At 43.8% G+C, this 22535-nt stretch overlaps 1 protein-coding gene across 1 annotated transcript; it reads right to left on the bottom strand.

The window, feature by feature from the left end:
- Nucleotides 1-392: 392 nt before the first annotated feature.
- LOC143797757 (protein kinase C theta type-like) lies at nt 393-5982 on the bottom strand. Its single transcript, XM_077281085.1, has 8 exons — nt 5343-5982; nt 4864-5018; nt 3465-3718; nt 2207-2269; nt 1960-2098; nt 1605-1796; nt 1330-1462; nt 393-882 (listed from the first exon to the last, which is right to left on the bottom strand). Coding segments are annotated over exons 1-8 (1578 nt in total). The 3' UTR covers nt 393-880.
- Between the last annotated feature and the right edge of the window lie 16553 nt (nt 5983-22535).

Below are 22535 nucleotides of genomic sequence, written 5' to 3'. Positions count from 1 at the left end.
CACACCAGTTTACATCCCAGTTCATAGCTTTTGTTTTTTTTTAGACTTAAACCTAATCTAACACTACTAGACCTATACCAAATTTAACTCTACCAGTTCTAAACCTAACACTACTAGGTCTAAACCTAATCAAACATTCCTACCTCAAATCAAACACTAATTGACCTAATATATATTTTTTTACAGCTGTGGTGTCTTCGCAGGAGCTACAACCAGCTCTGCGGGGGCCGGATGTCGCACCTCCACCAATCTAATATTGATGACCCATCCATAACTAAGTAGTGGACAACCGTTTTGTAATAATTCCTACTGCAGGCCAATTTCATCTCCCAATTCATGCACTTATTCTATAGAAAGATGAATCTATGGACTAATGTGATAATCTGCTTTTATTACGGATGTACACCGCTGCATGTCTCAAGGAAATATGGAAGGGAAGGGAGGACATGTGGGAGAGGGAGGATAAGGACACAAGAAACATGCAAAAAGCAGCAAAAAAGAAAGCTACTAATAGCCACAGAAACAAACTCCGATGTAAGATTCTGGTCTTCTCAGGCCGATGGTCGGCAGTGGGACCAGGAGTGACGGTTTCTGTGATCTTCTCTGTTTATTTTTAGAAGAAAGAGCAGCCGCGTCCTTCTCTGGTCAATATCATGTAGATGAAGGAGCAGCCGCATCCTTCTCTGGTCGATATCAAGTAGATCAAGGAGCAGCCGCTTCCTTATCTCTGTCTTGTAGGTAGATGGTTTGTGATGGAATATCCATATGTTTGTCATAGTCCGATAATAAAGAAAGTCCAATGTGCTTGTCCAGTCCGATAAATGTAAATGTTCATTCCTCGATGTTTCCGGAATGGAGCTAATTATTATCAGCCTAATCCTCCTGTAAGAAGAGAAATGTACAGATCTGAGAATCGGCGACTCACATATATATCGTATGCTAAAGGGTTAATGTACTGATTAGTAGAGATGAGAGAATAAATTCTCGGCTGCCCTGGTCCAGTTGCCACATCAGTATTCCGTGACCGCTGGACGGGAGCCCTGCAAGCTGCATCATGCCCTCTGGATCCCCCAGCGCCCCCTCTGACTTGTAGGTCCAGTGAAATATCACACACCCATGAAGTCACACCTGGCCTACTAATAAGAAGAGGCGTCAGAGAGGCCGACAGGATGGGTCTGTTTACAGGACTCTTGTCTGGTGGCTGTGGACTAATGACGTGGGTTCTGTACCAGGGTCCTGCAAATCGATTCTTTCTTCTGTAATGATGAGGATATACATGTGTTACTGGGCAGTAGTAACACTATGGATATTCCTATGTGTGATACTTACATCTTTGCCCCCATCGGAATGGTGGGTCGGCTGTGCCGGACTCCACGTAGCTCCAGTTTATGGAGAGGAAGAATAGTTGCTCTCGGATGAATGATGTTATTGGATACCGAGCAGTTGGAGTTTTGCAGAGAAGCTGGAAAATGACAGAGACCATTAATCATTATATTGTGTACTATTACTGATATGATGCGGACAGTCCATAGACATTGTGTAATGACATATCTTCTATCTCCCCTTATAATCCCCCTTATCCTTCTTCTTATGATCTTACTTACCCCTTCTAGGATGTTATGGGCATCGATGGGCATCCAGGGTGGAAAATATGGGTCATCCTCCCACAGAGACAGGTGGTATTGCTCCAATGTGCCTCTGCTGTAGAACGGCTGTGTCCCCACTATCATAATGTACATGATGACTCCAAATGAGAAGGAATCTGCTAGATAGTTGAAGCCTTTTCCATCCATTATCTGTGGGAACATAAGATAGGAGATGAGCTGAATATACTGGGAAGGGGATTTACAAACAGAAGCTACAAGGACCGGTCTGTGATTAGATATGAGCCGGATACAGTGGGATCAGATTAATCCTCAATCCTACTATCGACATCAATCACACAGGGATGTCTCTTACCTCGGGTGCGATGTAACCTTGGCTGCCAACAAAACCATACAAAAGGTCATCCTCAGCTACGTTCACAGCTGATGCACCAAAGTCTGATATTCTTATATGTCCCATGTCATCGATGAGGACATTCTGAGGCTTCAGGTCACTGCAGGAAGAAGGAGCAGACACTCATTGTGAGGATAATTCATGAACAGAACTTTCTACAATAGACGTGTAAGGAGACAACAGAAATTTATGAAGATGAGCTGATTACCAATGTATCACGCCGTGTTCATGGAGGAACTGGATTCCGCAAATCATTTCTGCCGCAAAGAGTCTGTGGAGTAGAAAGTAGAGGATGGATCAGTGGTTACATACACAATCATGCAGAGAACATCAGGAGATCACACACGTGTCCTATTCAGGGCTTCATTTTCTCCTGTTGTCATTGTAACACCCCAGGTAACCGGTTGTTACAGTGATGTTGCCTTCCTTTCAGGGAGGGTGATGTCATGCTTGGAGGCAAGGAGGATTCCCTTTAACAGGTAATACACCTACATGCAACACATTCTGAATCCAGGCCAGAAAGGGGCGCTCTGAACCCGGATTCAGGGGAGCTTCCCCCAGATATATATATATTCCGGTCTGGAGGAGGAGTTAGAGAGTTGGTAGCAGAAGTTGAAGGAGAGTGGAGTGAGAGCAGAGAGTGGGGCCATGCAGCCCCAGGAAATGTGATTGGGCACCCTCTGAGTTGAAGCGCAGGAACCGGGCACCAGGAGCCGGAGGCTGTGTCGCACTCCATGTCCCACAGCAGCACTGGAGGGCAGAAGACTTTATGTAGTCTGTGTGCACCCACACCCAAAGGTGCAGCAATACACAGAGAGCTCGGGTCATGATAGAAACCCTGTAAAAAGGCTTGCATTGCCCACCATATGGGGTACTTTCACAGGACAGGAGAGAGGACCTTGTAAGGGAGCCACAGGCAGCAAGGACCTCGCAAAAGAAGGAAGGCTTACAACCCTCACCTGGGAGAGGGATCTATCATTGTCTCCAGGCTGGCCGGATGACACCAACACATGTTGCTGGTACCCTGGACTGAGACTGTCTACATCAGTAACCAGGTAAAGAGATTGCAACCCTGTGTCATCCGTTTATTTCCGGCACCACACCATCTTTGCCCAAACACCCCGGAAGTCCTGGTGACCCAGCTTCACCTGTGGGAAGCGATACCATCTTTGCTGCAGTACTATCACCCCCAGAGGACCCCTTTAAGCAGCGTTGGTCACTCCTGACCGAGTACCACAGGTGGCATCATGTACATTTCCTATTTCTGCAAACTTTATTTAAATCCCTTTAAAGACCGTCCCTTTTACTTGGGCACCCAGGGCCATGGACCAGGTCGCCGCCACCGTGACCACCCCTTTAATAATAACCGAACCAGGTACAGAGTACCCCACGACCCTGGCGGGCGTTCCACCATTGCTCTAGGACTACAATGCACGGGCAGCGGATTATCAGCCGGTAGAATTTACCTTGATGTTTCCATATCAAACGATATAGATTGAGCCAGGTGGCCATACAGATCTCTTCCGACCACATACTCCATGGCTATGATATATTCTGTCGGTGACTCTACACACCCCCGCAGAGTTGTTATGAAGGGGCAGCCGAAAGCCATTCTCAGGATATCTATTTCTTTAGTGATTGTTTCTTTATGACATGAACTTTTTGCAATTTTTTTTACGGCCAGCATCTCGTCAGTGTCTGGATCAGATGCCAAGATGACCTGGAAAAAAACACAAGAGATCAGACCAAACTCTGCCATCTATTTAAGGGATCTGTCTAATGCAGGGGTTGGTAATTAATTGTCCCTATGGGCCACATGGCTGTTGTGGAGGGCCGAGCCAACAGGCCGAACTTATGATTTCCCACTGTCCCCCATTATTTTGCTCTGTACACTGTAAGGCCTGAAGCTCCCGCAGGCGCGATCTGGTTCTGTCGTCGCACCTGCTGCGCTGAGACTCAAATGCACAGGATGAAAGACCTAAAGGCCCTATGCAAGCGATACATAACACCTAAACTGAGTGTTCCAGAAAGGACAAATAGCAAAGATATAGAATATACCCAATAGGGGCAGGGGGCTCAATATCATCAATAAAGGAAAATATATCAAGTTTATAGAAATAATTACAATAGAAACAAAAGTGGGTGTGAAAGAGAAGACTATAAGACTCACAGAGAGAAACAGACAGAAATCGATCGATCGATGGCTCTAATGACAAAATGATATAGGAATAACATAAACCAGACATACAGTGGTGGACAGAAAAATGCTCAAGATAGACTTAGCGAACAGACAAATTCAGAAATAGGTGTACAGAGATACAAGTAACAACGTACAGGGCAAATAAAGCCCCATGGGTCTGAACACTGCTCACTTTAGGCATGGCAGACCAGTGTAACAAGGGGAGCCAGGAGGGGGCGCCACTGGTCTTGCATCTCCTCATATGATTTCTATGAGGGCAGGTTTAAGGGATTCGTGCTTCTTACTATGGGGATTTTTGGATGCTCTGTTGATCGACTTCTATCTGTTTCCCTCTGTGAGTCTTTTAGTTCTTTCCCAACCACGTTTGTTGTCATTGTAATTATTTCCCAATAAACTTGATATATTCTCCTTTATTGATAATATTGAGCCCCTGCCCCTTCTTCCTATTGGGTATATTCTATATTTGTGCTATTTGCCCTTTTTGGAATGCTCAGTTTAGGCTTTATAAAGGTCCGGATGTGGCCGGGGGGCCGCACTTTGCCCATGTCTCACTAGTTATCCCCATTCTCATTACATATGAACACCCTGTAATGAATATGTCTGTCCTCCTGTGTATCGGGGGTAGGACACATTGGGGGCGCGGAGGAGGAGAAATTCACACTTACCTTTCCGAAGCATCCCTCTCCCAGGTTTTTGTGGAATACAAGGTGGCAAAGGTTAATTGGATTAATTTCTCTTATGGGACAAATACGGGAACTGACATCTGTAGGGTCTTCTACTGGCGTCACCGCAGAATCCGGGGGCATCTTATCACTTCCATCTATTGAGATGATACAAGATGTATTAATAAATATCTCTCCAGAACCGACATTACATTTGTAATCAGATTTCTAGAAATCAGCAGGAGATGTCTAATATTTGGGGCTGCATTTATCAAAAATGCCCTGTTTCCCATAGCAACGAATCACAGCACAGATTATCGATCTCTTACCATTCTATAGAACACTGAAATGTGACTGGTTGCTATGGGCAACAAGGACAGTTCTTCCATTAGTCAGCATTGATTACTGAGATTTGTATATAATATTAGGAGTATAAGCCTCCTCACTCCCAGTCTTATTCTACTCAGCTGTTTCCATCTTACCAGGCTCATCTTCCTCCATTGATCTTTCTGGTGAGGAATCACTTAGATGGAAGAGAAAATCCGGGATGGAAATGGTTTTGGTTGATGACCAGGATCCGCATAGGGCACCATTCCCATTAATAATGGGTGAAGCATAGGTGAGATGTCTCCTGCATTGGACAGCCCAGTCTCTGTTGTTCCTCATTCTCTCCTTAGCTGCCATTCTTTGCAGGTTCGGGGTGTCTTGGCTTTCAGCCCTGGATGACACCTGTCTCTGTGTTCCCTGGAGAACCTCGTCCAGGTTGATCTCTGCGCTGATGTTTCTGCGCTTATTCAGGATGGCCTCCTTATTTCTCTTCCGTATCTCGGTGGCCAATTTTCCAATCTTCTTGAGTGAGACAGGAATGGCCCTCTGAAGCTCATCATCCGAGAACTCCATGGGGGTCTCGATTTTCCTTCTATTTGAAAGGATCTCTTGTCTTTTGGTCTTTCTTGTCATATCCAGATGTTGTCGTTTTGACGCCATTTTTGTAGCATCAGTGTCCATGTCCGGTGGCATTATGTCACTTCGCCCTAAAGCGAAAAATACCAGCTCTTCATGGATCACTCTCCTCTCTCTCAGAACCCGATCTCTTTGGGCTCGTCTTCTCTCTGTCGCCATTAGAATATCTTTTTCTTCGTTTATCACGAGAAAAAAAAAGGGCCGCCTCACCCTTGGAAGTCTGTAAGGCAGTGATTTCCCTTAGGTGGAAGCTGGAATCTAGAATGTGATGATGTCATCACATCACTTGTGACATAGATTTATCGTGATGTCATAGGAATCGGATTCTATTAGTTCCTCTATCTGTAGGGTCGGCCAAGGCAATAGTGATCGCGGCATCTAATTAGTGGACACTTTTTGTAATGAAACATCTACCCCAATGTGGTCACAGGGCACCAATTGGTTGCCACTTTAGTACACATAGTGGTCAAATATTCAACTCCCCTAGTTAATGTAGCAAGAAAAGAAAGTAAAATAGAATGTTTAACATGAGGAACATTACAAATAACAATAAAATAAAACCCTTTCTGCTGGTTTATGTCAAAACTATTCCCATAAATGACATATAAATGTTATTTTCCTGCCTTATGGCCATAAAATTATCACTATGACGTCATCCCATTACTTACCTGCACGAAGATCAGCATAAAAATAAAAAGCAAAGGCCGACTTGTCTCCCACAACACAAAATAGAAAGTGATCCAAATGTCGTATGTACCCGAAAATGGAAGAAAACGCCAACAGCTCGCCCCACCAAAAACCAGTCCTTACACAGATCTATTGCTGGGAAATACTAATCTTATTTGTCTATAAATATGGCCACAAGTTCTTATTTTAATGCATTTTATTGGGCAAATGTACAAAATGTAAAATAAATTCTGTATAAATGTTCCTGCTGTAATGATGCTGAGCGCAGAATAAAGATGAAGCGTTCTTGATGCCACATGATAAACGCCTCCAAAAATGACTCGTTCCTTAGTACGGACTCATTTTCTTTACTGTCCACATACAGTGTCCTTGTAAAAGTCCCACAAGCTGCTGTGATCTCAGGCTCATTCATCTGAGGGTCTTTTTGGTGGGTGCTCTGTCCATGTCTGTGACTGACTGTACACGGACGGTGCACAGAACAGACCGGACACTGATGGACACACAATGAATATTTCATTCTAACCTTACTGCTAATGGCCGATCACATATCCAAATACTCACTGTCCAGTGTGGAGATAAGCCTTTAGGGAGCATCTTCTGCGTTGTGCTGGTAAGATCCCATTCTTGTCACTAGTTATAATGTCAGTGTATCCAACCTTAAAGTGTCCTTACTGGAGATGAGTGAGCACTAAAATGCCCGGGTGCTCGTTACTGGAACCGAGCAATTCCTAATACTCACAAGTAATGAGTATAATGAGAGACAATGGGAAAGCCGAGCTTTATATTGGCAGACCCTACAAAGAGGTCTGGGGGGCAGTGAAAATGTTGAAATGGGTGGAAAAAGGGCTGAATGGAAGGAGAACAGCATGGGGAAGACCCCTGGATCACCAGTGGCGTACATGCAAATCAAGGGGTCCCGTAGCAGAAGTTCTAATTAGGCTCCCCCCAAAAAAAGAAATAATTGTTGGGGTCACAGAACAGCATATCTTACAACTTTCCAGCATTTACATTGTAATTTTCCTCCTACTGAAGCCCTAGATTCCTCTTTCATAGTTACATAGTTACATAGTTACATAGTTACTAAGGTTGAAGGAAGACTGTAAGTCCATCTAGTTCAACCCATAGCCTAACCTAACATGCCCTAACATGTTGATCCAGGGGAAGGCAAAAAAACCCCATGTGGTAAGAGTAAGCTCCACCATGGGGAAAAAAATTCCTTCCCGACTCCACATACGGCAATCAGACTAGTTCCCTGGATCAACGCCTTATCAAGGAATCTAGTGTATATACCCTGTAACATTATACTTTTCCAGAAAGGTATCCAGTCCCCTCTTAAATTTAATTAATGAATCACTCATTACAACATCATACGGCAGAGAGTTCCATAGTCTCACTGCTCTTACAGTAAAGAATCCGCGTCTGTTATTATGCTTAAACCTTCTTTCCTCCAGACGTAGAGGATGCCCCCTTGTCCCTGTCTCAGGTCTATGATTAAAAAGATCATCAGAAAGGTCTTTGTACTGTCCCCTCATATATTTATACATTAACATAAGATCACCCCTTAGTCTTCGTTTTTCCAAACTAAATAGCCCCAAGTGTAATAACCTATCTTGGTATTGCAGACCCCTCAGTCCTCTAATAACCTTGGTCGCTCTTCTCTGCACCCGCTCCAGTTCAGCTATGTCTTTCTTATACACCGGAGACCAGAACTGTGCACAGTATTCTAAGTGTGGTCGAACTAGTGACTTGTATAGAGGTAAAATTATGTTCTCCTCATGAGCATCTATGCCTCTTTTAATACATCCCATTATTTTATTTGCCTTTGTAGCAGCTGCCTGACACTGGCCACTGAATATGAGTTTGTCATCCACCCATACACCCAGGTCTTTTTCATTGACGGTTTTGCCCAGAGTTTTAGAATTAAGCACATAGTTATACATCTTATTACTTCTACCCAAGTGCATGACCTTACATTTATCCCCATTAAAGCTCATTTGCCATTTATCAGCCCAAGCTTCTAGTTTACATAAATCATCCTGTAATATAAAATTGTCCTCCCCTGTATTGATTACCCTGCAGAGTTTAGTGTCATCTGCAAATATTGAAATTCTACTCTGAATGCCCCCTACAAGGTCATTAATAAATATGTTAAAAAGAAGAGGGCCCAATACTGACCCCTGTGGTACCCCACTGCTAACCGTGACCCAGTCCGAGTGTGCTCCATTAATAACCACCCTTTGTTTCCTATCCCTGAGCCAGCTCTCAACCCACTTACACATATTTTCCCCTATCCCCATTACTCTCATTTTATGTAACAACCTTTTGTGTGGCACCGTATCAAAAGCTTTGGAAAAGTCCATATATACTACGTCCACTGGGTTCCCTTGGTCCAGTCCGGAACTTACCTCTTCATAGAAGCTGATCAAATTAGTCTGACATGAACGGTCCCTAGTAAACCCGTGCTGATACTGGGTCATGAGGTTATTCCTCTTCAGATACTCCAGCATAGCATCCCTTAGAATGCCCTCCAGGATTTTACCCACAGTAGAGGTTAAACTTACTGGCCTATAATTACCGAGTTCAGTTTTTGCCCCTTTTTTGAATATTGGCACCACATTTGCTATACGCCAGTCCTGTGGTACAGACCCTGTTATTATGGAGTCTTTAAAGATTAAAAATAATGGTCTATCAATGACTGTACTTAGTTCCTGCAGTACTCGGGGGTGTATCCCATCCGGGCCCGGAGATTTGTCAATTTTAGTTATTTTTAGACGCCGCTGTACTTCCTGCTGGGTTAAGCAGGTGACATTTAATGGGGAATTATTATCACTAGTCATATTGGCTGCCATGGGATTTTCTTTTGTAAATACTGATGAAAAAAAGTCATTTAGCATATTGGCTTTTTCCTCATCCTCATCCACCATTTCACCCAGACTATTTTTAAGGGGGCCAACACTGTCATTTTTTAGTTTCTTACTATTTATATAGTTAAAGAATATTTTGGGATTATTTTTACTCTCTCTGGCAATGAGTCTCTCTGTCTCAATCTTTGCTGCCTTGATTTGCTTTTTACAGAATGTATTTAATTTTCTGTATTTATTTAATGCCTCCTCACTACCTACTTCCTTTAATTCTCTAAATGCTTTCTTTTTGTCCCTTATTGCGCCCCTTACAGCTCTATTTAGCCATATTGGTTTCCTCCTATTTCTAGTATGTTTATTCCCATACGGTATATACTGTGCACAGGTCCTATCCAGGATGCTAATAAATGTCTCCCATTTTCTTTGTGTATTTTTGTGTCTCAGGATATCGTCCCAGTTAATTGCACCAAGATCCTCTCTCATCCGTTGGAAATTTGCCCTCCTGAAGTTTAGTGTCCTTGTCACCCCCCTTCTACCCATCTTATTAAAGGTTACATGAAAACTTATTATTTTGTGATCACTATTCCCCAAGTGACCCCCAACCCTTATATTTGATATGCGGTCTGGCCTGTTGGTTAATATTAGGTCTAGCAGTGCCCTCATAACGCATGATGCCAATAAAGGTGCCCCCAGACACAATATGATACCCCCATGGTGAATTAGCCTACTGTACCCCACCTCAGCTTTCAGGGCAAAGTATGGTGACCCCAACACAGTATGATCCCCCAACTGTGACCCCCACACAGCCCCCCATGCAGTATAATGGACCTACATACAGTATAATAGCTCCTCACTGTATAATGGCCTACACTAGTCCTCCAAATAGTACAATGGCCCCCACACAGCCCTCCACATAGTATGACAGACCTCACACAAACCTTCACACTTTGTTTGCATACAGTATAATAGATCCCCACAAAGGCATCCAGATATAATAAAAAACCCACATAACCTTCCACATAGTATACTGTGTTCCCACAATCCTCTATATAATGTACCCCTATGGTCCAACACCCAATATACAGCACCCCCCATTGTCCAACTTACAATATAATGCACCCCCACGGTCCTTCATACAATATATTGAAACCCCCATGGTCCTCCATACAGTACAATGCATTCCCCATGGTAGTCCAATCAATAAAATGCATTCTCCATGGTCCTCCATGCAATATAAAGCACTCCCCATGGTCCTCCATACAATATAATGCACTCCCCATGGTAGTCCAATCAATAAAATGCATTCTCCATGGTCCTCCATACAATATAATGCACTCCTCATGGTCCTCCATACAATATAATGCATTGTGCATGGTTTTTCATACAATATAATGCATTCCCCATGGTCCTCCAAACAGTAAAATGCACTCCCTATGGCCCTCCATACAACATAATACACTAACCATGGTCCTCCATACAATATAATGCATTCCGCATTGTCCTCCATACAATATAATGCATTCACCATGGTCCTCCATAGAAAATAATGCACCCCTCATGGTCCTCTATGCAATATAATACACTCCTTATGGTCCTCCAAACAGTAAAATACATTCCCCTTGGTCCTCCATACAATATAATGCATTCGCCATGATCCTCCATACAATATAATGCACTCCCCTTGGTCCTCCATATAATATAATTAGTGATGAGCGAACGTGCTCGCCACTACTCGTTACTCGCCCGAGTATTGCTATGCTCGGCGTACTCGGCGAGCAGCGAGCATTTCCAGTATTATTCGGCGGTAACTGCAGTCTACACCCAGCAGTTTTGGTGGACTTTAGAGTCCCAATCATGGTGCAGGGATTGTCTGCCAGGCCATGAAAAGCCACAGCCATCTTTGTTGTGGTCGTGCAGTGATTGGCTGAGCCGTACAGCATCATCCTGGTATAAGAGACCTGGCGCCGCCCTGCTCGCCGCATTCTGTTCCTGATTCAGCGAGAGTAGGGAGAGCTGTTGCCGAGATAGGGTCAGAATCGTGGTTTTAGAGTTAGTGTAGGTCTGCATTTCTTACATCCACAACTCCTCAGAAACCAACAGTCCTTTTTAGGGCCAATTTGTGGGTCCCGATATTGCAGCGCTAGGTAGGCAGGGCACAGCATATCCACATCAGTGCAAGGCCTGCAGGCACTGTATGTGCGTACATTGCTCCCGCTGCATCCTTCCCAAAGTTCTATAACTGCCTGCTGCTGCAGCTTATTTACTGTCTATATGCCTATTTTTTTTTCCAAAATTCCCCCCCCCAAACAAAAATACAGTCTGTTCTGTCAGACTGAGGCCTGTTGAAAAGTTATAGTTTGTCAGGCATACGTAGCATAGTTGTGTGTGCTACCCTTGTGCCCCCCTTTTTTTAGTGTGTTTTAAATTCACTGAAAAAGGCCTCATATATCTCTGCTCCAAGTTTTGTCAATGGAGGCCTGTGTACTTTTTTTTTGGCTGTGTGATACTCAAATTCTATACAGCGCTTTTTAGCATAAAAAAAATTCAAAGGCCACAGATTTTCCAGTGTGGTATTTCCGTTACAGCCGTCATATATCTCTGCTCCAAGTTTGGTCAATGGAGGCCTGTGTACTTTTTTTTTGGCTGTGTGATACTCAAATTCTATACAGCGCTTTTTAGCATAAAAAAAATTCAAAGGCCACAGATTTTCCAGTGTGGTATTTCCGTTACAGCCGTCATATATCTCTGTGCTCCAAGTTTGGGCATTGGAGGCCGGTGTACTTATTTTTTGGCTGTGTGATACTGAAATTCTATACAGCACTATTTCACATTAAAAAAATTCAAAGGCAACAGATTTGCCAGTGCGGTATTTCCGTTACAGCCGTCATATATCTCTGCTCCAAGTTTGGGCACTGGAGGCCGGTGTACTTATTTTTTGGCTGTGTGATACTCAAATTCTATACAGCACTATTTTGCATAAATTAACTTTAAGAAAAAAAAAAAAATAAATTGAATACAGACTGTTAGGTCAGGCTGAGGCCTGCCTGGTGTTTGGGTTTGAAAAATCGTAGATTTGCAGGCATACTGATCACATATTATTTTGCTACTAATAAAGACATTTGTGTTGAGTATTTGAAATAGTGCAGTAGTCCATTTAAAATGGTTAAGGCAAAGGGCAAGGGACCGGGAAGTGGACGTGATGCTGATGGTGCATCCAGAGGACGAGGCCGTGGGCAACGTGAAAGTGGGAAACAACAAAGACCCACATCTTCTCGCTCAATCTTCCTGTCCCAGTTTCTAGGGGACCGCAGCACACCACTAATGAAGCCAGAGCAGTGTGAAACGGTTGTTGGTTGGATAGTGGATAATGCTTCCAGTCACTTAGCCACCACCACCACCACCTTGTCTTCCACATGGTCAAGTTTGAGTAGCCATGAGTGTGGCCAGGATATTCCTCACCCTGATCCTCCTTCCTCCCACCATGCCGAGTGCCCTGAGACAACTGATCCCATGCTTGGACACTCTGAAGAGCTGTTTAGTTTTCCATTTCAAGATTCAGAAATCTTTGCTGGTAAACTTGAAGTGGGGAAAGATGAGATCGCATGTTGAGCTGCCCAAAGCTTTGACCAGCCCCGGTCACTCGAAGGCGATGGTGGGAAAGTGTCACAAGAGGTGGACGATGATGAGACACAATTGCCAGAAAGTCAGGAGGAGGAGCAGGGTGCGGATGTGGAAGACGAGGTGGTGGATGACATAGTGACTGACCCAACCTGGCAGGAGGACCTGCATAGCGAGGACAGCAGCATAAATGGGGAAGATGGCATATCCCCCCAACATAGTAAGTATAGGAAAACTGAATGAACAGCAATCTAGTCTGAACTGGTGCATAACCAAAAAGTCTTACATAGCAAATAGATAATGGCTGCACTCAATTTTACTGTGCTAAAGCAAGGAAATGTGTGATACATGAAATGTGAATAGCATAATGGCTTGTGAAATCTATGAAAAAACACATGAGGTGCTTAGCACAAGATTTGGCCAAAAATTGTGAGCCCATCCACCAAACGTCAAGGTAATCTCAGATCGGATGGGTAACTAACCTGTCTGCCTAGTGTGAACACTTACCTATGGCTAATAACATGGTAAAGCCTGCATTTATAGGAAGGTCAGAACCAACCGTGTTTGGATGTAATTAAAATCACAGCATGGTGAAGGGTGGGGCGTTAAAGTCAGAAAAAACAGTACATAGTAAATATAGGAAAACTGACTGAACAGCAATCTAGTCTGAACTGGTGCATAACTAAAAAGTCTTACATAGTACATAGATAATGGCTGCACTCAATTTTACTGTGCTAAAGCAAGGAAATGTGAGATACATGAAATGTGAATAGCATAATGGCTTGTGAAATCTATGAAAAAACACATGAGATGCTTAGCACAAGATTTGGTGGATGGGTGTTGTGAATTAGACTTTTTTGGCTCCCTCTTGTGGTCACTAGTGATATGACTCTGGGATTGTCTTTCTTCAGTTTTGGCACCCACCTGGGTCGTTAGTCCAGGGGTGTTGCTATATAAACTTCCTGAATTCTCAGTCTGGTGCCTGGCATCGTTGTAATCAGTTCATTTCTGTTTGCTCCTGTCTGCTGGTCCTGGATCTTGCAAAATTAAGCTAAGTCCTGCTTCTTTGTTTTTTGGTTATTTGCATTGCTCTTATTTTTTTGTCCAGCTTGTACTAAATGTGATTCCTGATTTTGCTGGAAGCTCTAGGGGGCTGGTATTCTCCCCCCGGGCCGTTAGACGGTTCGGGGGTTCTTGAATATCCAGCGTGGGAATTTTGATAGGGTTTTTGCTGACCGTATAAGTCATCTTACTATATTCTGCTATTAGTCAGTGGGCCTCTCTTTGCTAAATATCTAGTTCATTCTTACGTTTGTCTTTTCTCCTTACCTCACCGTTATTATTTGTTGGGGGCTTGTATCCAACTTTTGGGGTCTTTTCTCTGGAGGCAAGAAAGGTCTATCTTTTCCCTTCTAGGGTTAGTTAGTTCTCCGGCTGGCGCGAGACGTCTAGAACCAACGTAGGCACGTTCCCCGGCTGCTGCTATTTGTAGTGCTAGGATTAGTTATACGGTCAGCCCAGTTACCACTGCCCTATGAGCTGGTTTTTTGTGTTTGCAGACTTGGTATTTATTTCGGAGACCCTCTGCCATTGGGGTCATAACAGTATGCCAGGCCAAGGTTGAATGTTTAATGCATTGCAGAAGTGGGATAATAAGAAAGGAAATTCTGAGTTTTTTTATTTTTTTTTTTCCTCTCTTTCTTTCTCCCCTTTACCTCTGAGTGGCTTGAGCTTGCTGCAGACATGAATGTCCAGACCTTGATTACAAGTGTGGACCAGCTTGCTGCTCGTGTGCAGGGCATACAAGATTTTGTTACCAGTAGTCCAATGTCTGAACCTAAAATACCTATTCCTGAACTGTTCACTGGAGACCGATTTAAGTTTAGGAATTTCAGGAATAATTGTAAATTGTTTCTATCTCTGAGACCCCGTTCATCTGGAGACTCAGCTCAGCAAGTTAAAATTGTTATCTCTTTCTTACGGGGCGACCCTCAGGATTGGGCCTTCTCGCTAGCGCCAGGAGATCCGGCATTGGCAAATATTGATGCGTTTTTTCTGGCGCTCGGATTGCTTTACGAGGAACCCAATCTTGAAATTCAGGCAGAAAAAGCCTTGCTGGCTATTTCTCAGGGCCAGGATGAAGCTGAAGTGTATTGCCAAAAATTTCGGAAATGGTCCGTGCTTACTCAGTGGAATGAGTGTGCTCTGGCCGCAAATTTCAGAAATGGCCTTTCTGAAGCCATTAAGAATGTGATGGTGGGTTTCTCCATTCTTACAAGTCTGAATGATTCAATGGCGCTGGCTATTCAAATTGACCGGCGTTTGCGGGAGCGCAAAGCCGCTAATTCTCTGGTGGTGTTGTCTGAACAAACACCTGATTTAATGCAATGTGGTAGAATTCAGACTAGAAATGAATGGAAAAATCATAGACGTCAGAATGGGTTGTGTTTTTACTGTGGTGATTCAACACATGTTATATCAGCATGCTCTAAACGCCCAACAAGGGTTGTTAGTCCTGTCGCCATTGGTAATTTGCAACCTAAATTTATTCTGTCTGTGACTTTAATTTGCTCATTGTCCTCCTACCCTGTTATGGCGTTTGTGGATTCAGGTGCTGCCCTGAGTCTTATGGATCTGTCATTTGCCAAGCGCTGTGGTTTTGTTCTTGAGCCGTTGGTAAATCCTATCCCTCTTAGAGGTATTGATGCTACGCCATTGGCGGAAAATAAACCGCAGTTTTGGACACAGGTAACCATGTGCATGACTCCTGAACATCGGGAGGTGATTCGTTTTCTTGTTCTGCATAAAATGCATGATTTGGTCGTTTTGGGTCTGCCATGGTTACAGACCCATAATCCAGTCTTGGATTGGAAGGCAATGTCTGTGTCAAGTTGGGGCTGTCAGGGAATTCATGGTGATTCCCCACCGGTGTCTATTGCTTCCTCTACTCCTTCGGAAGTTCCTGAGTATTTGTCTGATTATCAGGATGTATTCAGCGAGTCCAGGTCCAGTGCTCTTCCTCCTCATAGGGACTGTGACTGTGCTATAGATTTGATTCCAGGTAGTAAATTTCCTAAGGGAAGATTATTTAATCTGTCTGTACCTGAGCATACCGCAATGCGTTCGTATATCAAGGAATCTCTGGAGAAGGGGCATATCCGTCCATCCTCTTCCCCTCTTGGTGCGGGATTCTTTTTTGTGGTCAAGAAGGACGGATCTTTGAGACCTTGTATTGACTATCGGCTTCTGAATAAAATCACTGTTAAATTTCAGTATCCTTTGCCTCTGTTGTTGGACTTGTTTGCCAGGATTAAAGGTGCCAAGTGGTTCACCAAGATAGATCTTCGTGGTGCGTACAACCTTGTGCGCATTAAGCAAGGAGATGAATGGAAAACTGCATTTAATACGCCCGAAGGTCATTTGAGTACTTGGTGATGCCTTTTGGGCTCTCTAATGCTCCTTCAGTGTTTCAGTCCTTTATGCATGATATTTTCCGGAAGTATCTGGATAAATTTATGATTGTTTATCTGGATGATATTCTGTTTTTTTCTGATGATTGGGACTCGCATGTAGAGCAGGTCAGGATGGTGTTTCAGGTTTTGCGTGAAAATGCTTTGTTTGTTAAGGGCTCAAAGTGTCTCTTTGGAGTACAGAAGGTTCCCTTTTTGGGTTTTGTTTTTTCTCCTTCTGCGGTGGAGATGGACCCAGTCAAGGTCCGAGCTATTCATGATTGGACTCAACCCACGTCAGTTAAGAGTCTTCAGAAGTTCTTGGGTTTTGCTAACTTCTACCGTCGTTTTATCGCTAATTTTTCTAGCGTTGTTAAACCTTTGACGGATATGACCAAGAAAGGTTCTGATGTTGCTAACTGGGCTCCTGCAGCCGTGGAGGCTTTCCAGGAGTTGAAGCGCCGGTTTACTTCGGCGCCTGTTTTGTGCCAGCCTGATGTCTCACTTCCCTATCAGGTTGAAGTGGATGCTTCTGAGATTGGGGCAGGGGCCGTTTTGTCGCAGAGAGGCCCTGGTTGCTCTGTAATGAGACCATGTGCTTTTTTCTCTAGGAAGTTTTCGCCTGCTGAGCGGAATTATGATGTTGGCAATCGGGAGTTGTTGGCCATGAAGTGGGCATTTGAGGAGTGGCGTCATTGGCTCGAGGGTGCTAAGCATCGTGTGGTGGTCTTGACTGATCACAAAAATCTGATGTATCTCGAGTCTGCTAAACGCCTGAATCCTAGACAGGCCCGTTGGTCATTGTTTTTCTCCCGTTTTGACTTTGTGGTCTCGTATTTACCAGGTTCAAAGAATGTGAAGGTTGATGCTCTTTCAAGGAGCTTTGTGCCGGACTCTCCTGGAGTCGCAGAACCAGTTGGTATTCTTAAAGAGGGAGTTATCTTGTCAGCCATTTCTCCGGATTTGCGACGTGTGTTGCAGAGATTTCAGGCTGGTAGACCTGACTCTTGTCCACCTGACAGACTGTTTGTTCCTGATAGGTGGACCAGCAGAGTCATTTCCGAGGTTCATTCCTCGGTGTTGGCAGGGCATCCGGGAATTATTGGCACCAGAGATTTGGTGGCTAGGTCCTTTTGGTGGCCTTCCTTGTCACGGGATGTGCGGTCATTTGTGCAGTCCTGTGGGACTTGTGCTCGAGCTAAGCCTTGCTGTTCTCGTGCCAGCGGGTTGCTCTTGCCCTTGCCTGTCCCGAAGAGGCCTTGGACACACATTTCCATGGATTTCATTTCAGATCTTCCGGTGTCTCGGGGCATGTCTGTCATCTGGGTGGTATGTGATCGCTTTTCCAAGATGGTCCATTTGGTATCTTTGCCTAAGCTGCCTTCCTCTTCCGATCTGGTTCCTTTGTTCTTTCAGAATGTGGTTCGTTTACACGGCATTCCTGAGAATATTGTGTCTGACAGAGGATCCCAGGTTTGTTTCCAGGTTCTGGCGATCCTTTTGTGCTAAGATGGGCATTGATTTGTCGTTTTCGTCTGCCTTTCATCCTCAGACTAATGGACAAACGGAGCGAACTAATCAGACTCTGGAGGCTTATTTGAGGTGTTTTGTTTCTGCAGATCAGGATGATTGGGTGGTGGATAGGTTGCAGCAGATTTGGAATCATGTGGTGGACAACTTAAAGTTGTCACAGGAGAAGGCTCAGCATTTTGCAAACCGCCGCCGCGGTGTGGGTCCCCGACTTCGTGTTGGGGATTTGGTATGGCTGTCTTCTCGATTTGTTCCTATGAAGGTCTCCTCTCCTAAATTTAAGCCTCGCTTCATCGGTCCTTACTAGGGTTGAGCGAAACGGGTCGATCATTTTCAAAAGTCGCCGACTTTTGGCTAAGTCGGTGTCTCATGAAACCCGATCCGACCCCTGTGCTTGTCGGCCATGCGGTACGCGACTTTCGCGCCAAAGTCGCGTTTCAATGACGCGAAAAGCGCCATTTCTCAGCCAATGAAGGTGAACGCAGAGTGTGGGCAGCGTGATGACATAGATCCTGGTCCCCACCATCTTAGAGAAGGGCATTGCAGTGATTGGCTTGCTGTCTGCGGCGTCACAGGGGCTATAAAGGGGCGTTCCCGCCGACCGCCATCTTACTGCTGCTGATCTGAGCTTAGGGACAGGTTGCTGCCGCTTCGTCAGAAGCAGGGAGAGCGTTAGGCAGGGTCCACTAACCACCAAACCGCTTGTGCTGCAGCGATTTCCACTGTCCAACACCACCTTCGGTGTGCAGGGACTGTGGAAGCTATTTTTTTTTTTTTTTCCCCTCAGCGCTGTAGCTCATTGGGCTGCCCTAGAAGGCTCCGTGATAGCTGTATTGCTGTGTGTACGCCACTGTGGAAACCAACTGCTTTTTTCAAAGCACATATCCTCTTGTTCCTTCCTTTCTGCACAGCTATCTTTTTTGTTTGTCCACACTTTTTATTTAATTTGTGCATCAGTCCACTCCTATTGCTGCCTGCCATACCTGGCTTAGATTACTGCAGGGAGATAGTAATTGTAAGACAGTCCCTGTTTTTTTTTTGTTTTTTTTGTGGGAGATTAAGATTGGCATTTCTGCTACAGTGCCATCCCTGTGTGTGCCATCTCTCACTGAGTGGGCCATAGAAAGCCTATTTATTTTTTCCGTGATTTGTGTTCTAAATTCTACCTCAACACAAAAACACTACATCAATCAGTGGGAGAAAAATATTGGCCTCAGTCAGGGCTTGTGTGCCACTGCTGTGTGTGCTATCTCTCATTCAGTGGGCTATAGAAAGCCTATTTATTTATTTTTTTTTTTTAATATTATTTGGTTTCTAAAGTCTCCCTGAAAAAAAAAAAAATACCTAAAAAAACAGTGGGAGAGTAATATTGCCCTTTCAGCTTGTGTGCCAGTCTTGACTCCTGGGTGTGCCACCTCTCTCTCTCATTCAGTGGGCCATAGAAAGGCTATTTTTTTTGGGTTTTTTTAATATTATTTGGTTTCTAAAGTCTCCCTGAAAAAAAAAAAAAAAACATAAAAAAACAGTGGGAGAGTAATATTGCCCTTTCAGCTTGTGTGCCAGTCTTGACTCCTGGGTGTGCCACCTCTCTCCCTCTCATTCAGTGGGCCATAGAAAGCCTATTTATTTTTTTAAAAAAATATTATTGGGTTTCTAAAGTCTCCCTTAAAAAACAAAAAATACATAAAAAAACAGTGGGAGAGTAATATTGCCCTTTCAGCTTGTGTGCCAGTCTTGACTCCTGGGTGTGCCACCTCTCTCTCATTCAGTGGGCCATAGAAAGCATTTTTTTTTTTTTCCTTGATTTGTGTTCTAAAATCTACCTCAACACAAAAACACTACATCAATCAGTGGGAGAAAAATATTGGCCTCAGTCAGGGCTTGTGTGCCACTGCTGTGTGTGCTATCTCTCATTCAGTGGGCTATAGAAAGCCTATTTATTTATTTATTTTTTTTCTTATTATTTGGTTTCTAAAGTCTCCCTGAAAAAAAAAAAAAAACATAAAAAAACAGTGGGAGAGTAATATTGCCCTTTCAGCTTGTGTGCCAGTCTTGACTCCTGGGTGTGCCACCTCTCTCCCTCTCATTCAGTGGGCCATAGAAAGCCTATTTATTTTTTTTTTAAAATATTATTGGGTTTCTAAAGTCTCCCTTAAAAAAAAAAAAACATAAAAAAACAGTGGGAGAGTAATATTGCCCTTTCAGCTTGTGTGCCAGTCTTGACTCCTGGGTGTGCCACCTCTCTCTCTCATTCAGTGGGCCATAGAAAGGCTATTTTTTTTTTTGGTTTTTTTAATATTATTTGGTTTCTAAAGTCTCCCTGAAAAAAAAAAAAAAACATAAAAAAACAGTGGGAGAGTAATATTGCCCTTTCAGCTTGTGTGCCAGTCTTGACTCCTGGGTGTGCCACCTCTCTCCCTCTCATTCAGTGGGCCATAGAAAGCCTATTTATTTATTTTTTTAAATATTATTGGGTTTCTAAAGTCTCCCTTAAAAAACAAAAAATACATAAAAAAACAGTGGGAGAGTAATATTGCCCTTTCAGCTTGTGTGCCAGTCTTGACTCCTGGGTGTGCCACCTCTCTCCCTCTCATTCAGTGGGCCATAGAAAGCCTATTTATTTTTTTTTATTAAATATTATTGGGTTTCTAAAGTCTCCCTTAAAAAAAAAAAAACATAAAAAAACAGTGGGAGAGTAATATTGCCCTTTCAGCTTGTGCGCCAGTCTTGACTCCTGGGTGTGCCACCTCTCTCTCTCTAATTGTGGGCCATAGAAAGCCTTTTTTTTTTTTTTTTTTTTTTTAAATATTATTTGGTTTCTAAAGTCTCCCTGAGAAAAAAAAAAAAATAAATTAGGTGGGAGATTAATATTGACATTAGTGCTTGAGTGACAGTCCTGCGTGTGTGTCATCTCTGTGATTTTGTGCCACAGAAAACAGAGTGTGTAACATTGTGCCTGATTTTCCTTGTGGTCTCACCAACCTGTTAACCCCTTCCCGACATGTGACGGTATAGTACGTCACATGTCGGGACCCCCGCTTTGATGTGCGCTCCGGCGGTGAGCGCACATCAAAGTCGCGACATGTCAGCTGTTTTTTACAGCTGACATGTGCGCGCAATAGCGGCGGGTGAAATCGCGATCACCCGCCGCTATTAACTAGTTAAATGCCGCTGTCAAGCGCAGACAGCGGCATTTAACTACCGCATCCGGCCGTGCGGCCGGATATGAGCGCATCGCCGACCCCTGTCACATGATCGGGGGTCGGCGATGCTCCTCCATTGTAACCATAGAGGTCCTTGAGACCTCTATGGTTACTGATCGCCGGTAGCTGTGAGCGCCCCCCTGTGGTCGGCGCTCACAGCACACCTGCATTTTAGCTACATAACAGCGATCTGATGATCGCTGTTATGTAGCAGAGCCGATCGGGCTGTGCCTGCTTCTAGCCTCCCATGGAGGCTATAGAAGCATGGCAAAAGTAAAAAAAAAAAGTTTTAAAAAATGTGAAAAAAATAAAAAAAACATAAAAGTTTAAATCACCCCCCTTTCGCCCCAATCAAAATAAATCAATAAAAAAAACCAAAAACCTACACATATTTGGTATCGCCGCATTCAGAATCGCCCGATCTATCAATTAAAAAAAAGCATTAACCTGATCCCTAAATGGCGTAATGAGAAAAAAATTCGAAACGCCAGATTTACGTTTTTTTGGTCGCCACGACATTGCATTAAAATGCAATAACGGGCGATCAAAAGAACGTATCTACACCAAAATGCTATCATTAAAAACGCCAGCTCGGCACGCAAAAAATAAGCCCTCACCTGACCCCAGATCACGAAAAATGGAGACGCTACGAGTATCGGAAAATGGCGCAATTTTGTTTTGTTTTGTTTTTTGCAAAGTTTGGAATTTTTTTTCACCACTTAGGTGAAAAATAACCTAGTCATGTTAGGTGTCTATGAACTCGTAGTGACCTGGAGAATCATAATGGCAGGTCAGTTTTAGCATTTAGTGAACCTAGCAAAATAGGCAAGCAAAAAACAAGTGTGGGATTGCACTTTTTTTGCAATTTCACTGCACTTGGAATTTTTTTCCCGTTTTCTAGTACACGACATGCTAAAACCAATGATGTCGTTCAAAAGTACAACTCGTCCCGCAAAAAATAAGCCCTCACATGGCCAAATTGACGGAAAAATAAAAAAGTTATGGCTCTGGGAAGGAGGGGAGCGAAAAACGAAAACGGAAAAACGGAAAAAGCTCCGGGGGTGAAGGGGTTAAGGGATATTGAAATCATACTGAAGTTATAGCTCACCGTGTAAGTTGTTTGACAGCAACAAATAAAGTTACTTTGTTTAAGATTTTAAAACAATGAGGAAGTCTGGTGCAAGAGGTCGTCGTGGGCGTTCATTGTCAGCTGGTAATGATGGTAGTGGTAGTGGAGCATCAGGTGGTCGTGGGGATAAAAATATTCCACCTAAGTCTGGAGCTGTGGAGCCAGTTTCGTCGTCAGGCTACACAAGGCCTCGAACGCTCTCTTTTCTGGGAGTAGGAAAACCGCTTTTAAAGGC

This window comes from Ranitomeya variabilis, chromosome 1 (genome assembly GCF_051348905.1).
Source record: "Ranitomeya variabilis isolate aRanVar5 chromosome 1, aRanVar5.hap1, whole genome shotgun sequence".
NCBI lineage: Eukaryota > Metazoa > Chordata > Amphibia > Anura > Dendrobatidae > Ranitomeya > Ranitomeya variabilis.
This window is presented reverse-complemented; position numbering and strand designations above follow the sequence as displayed.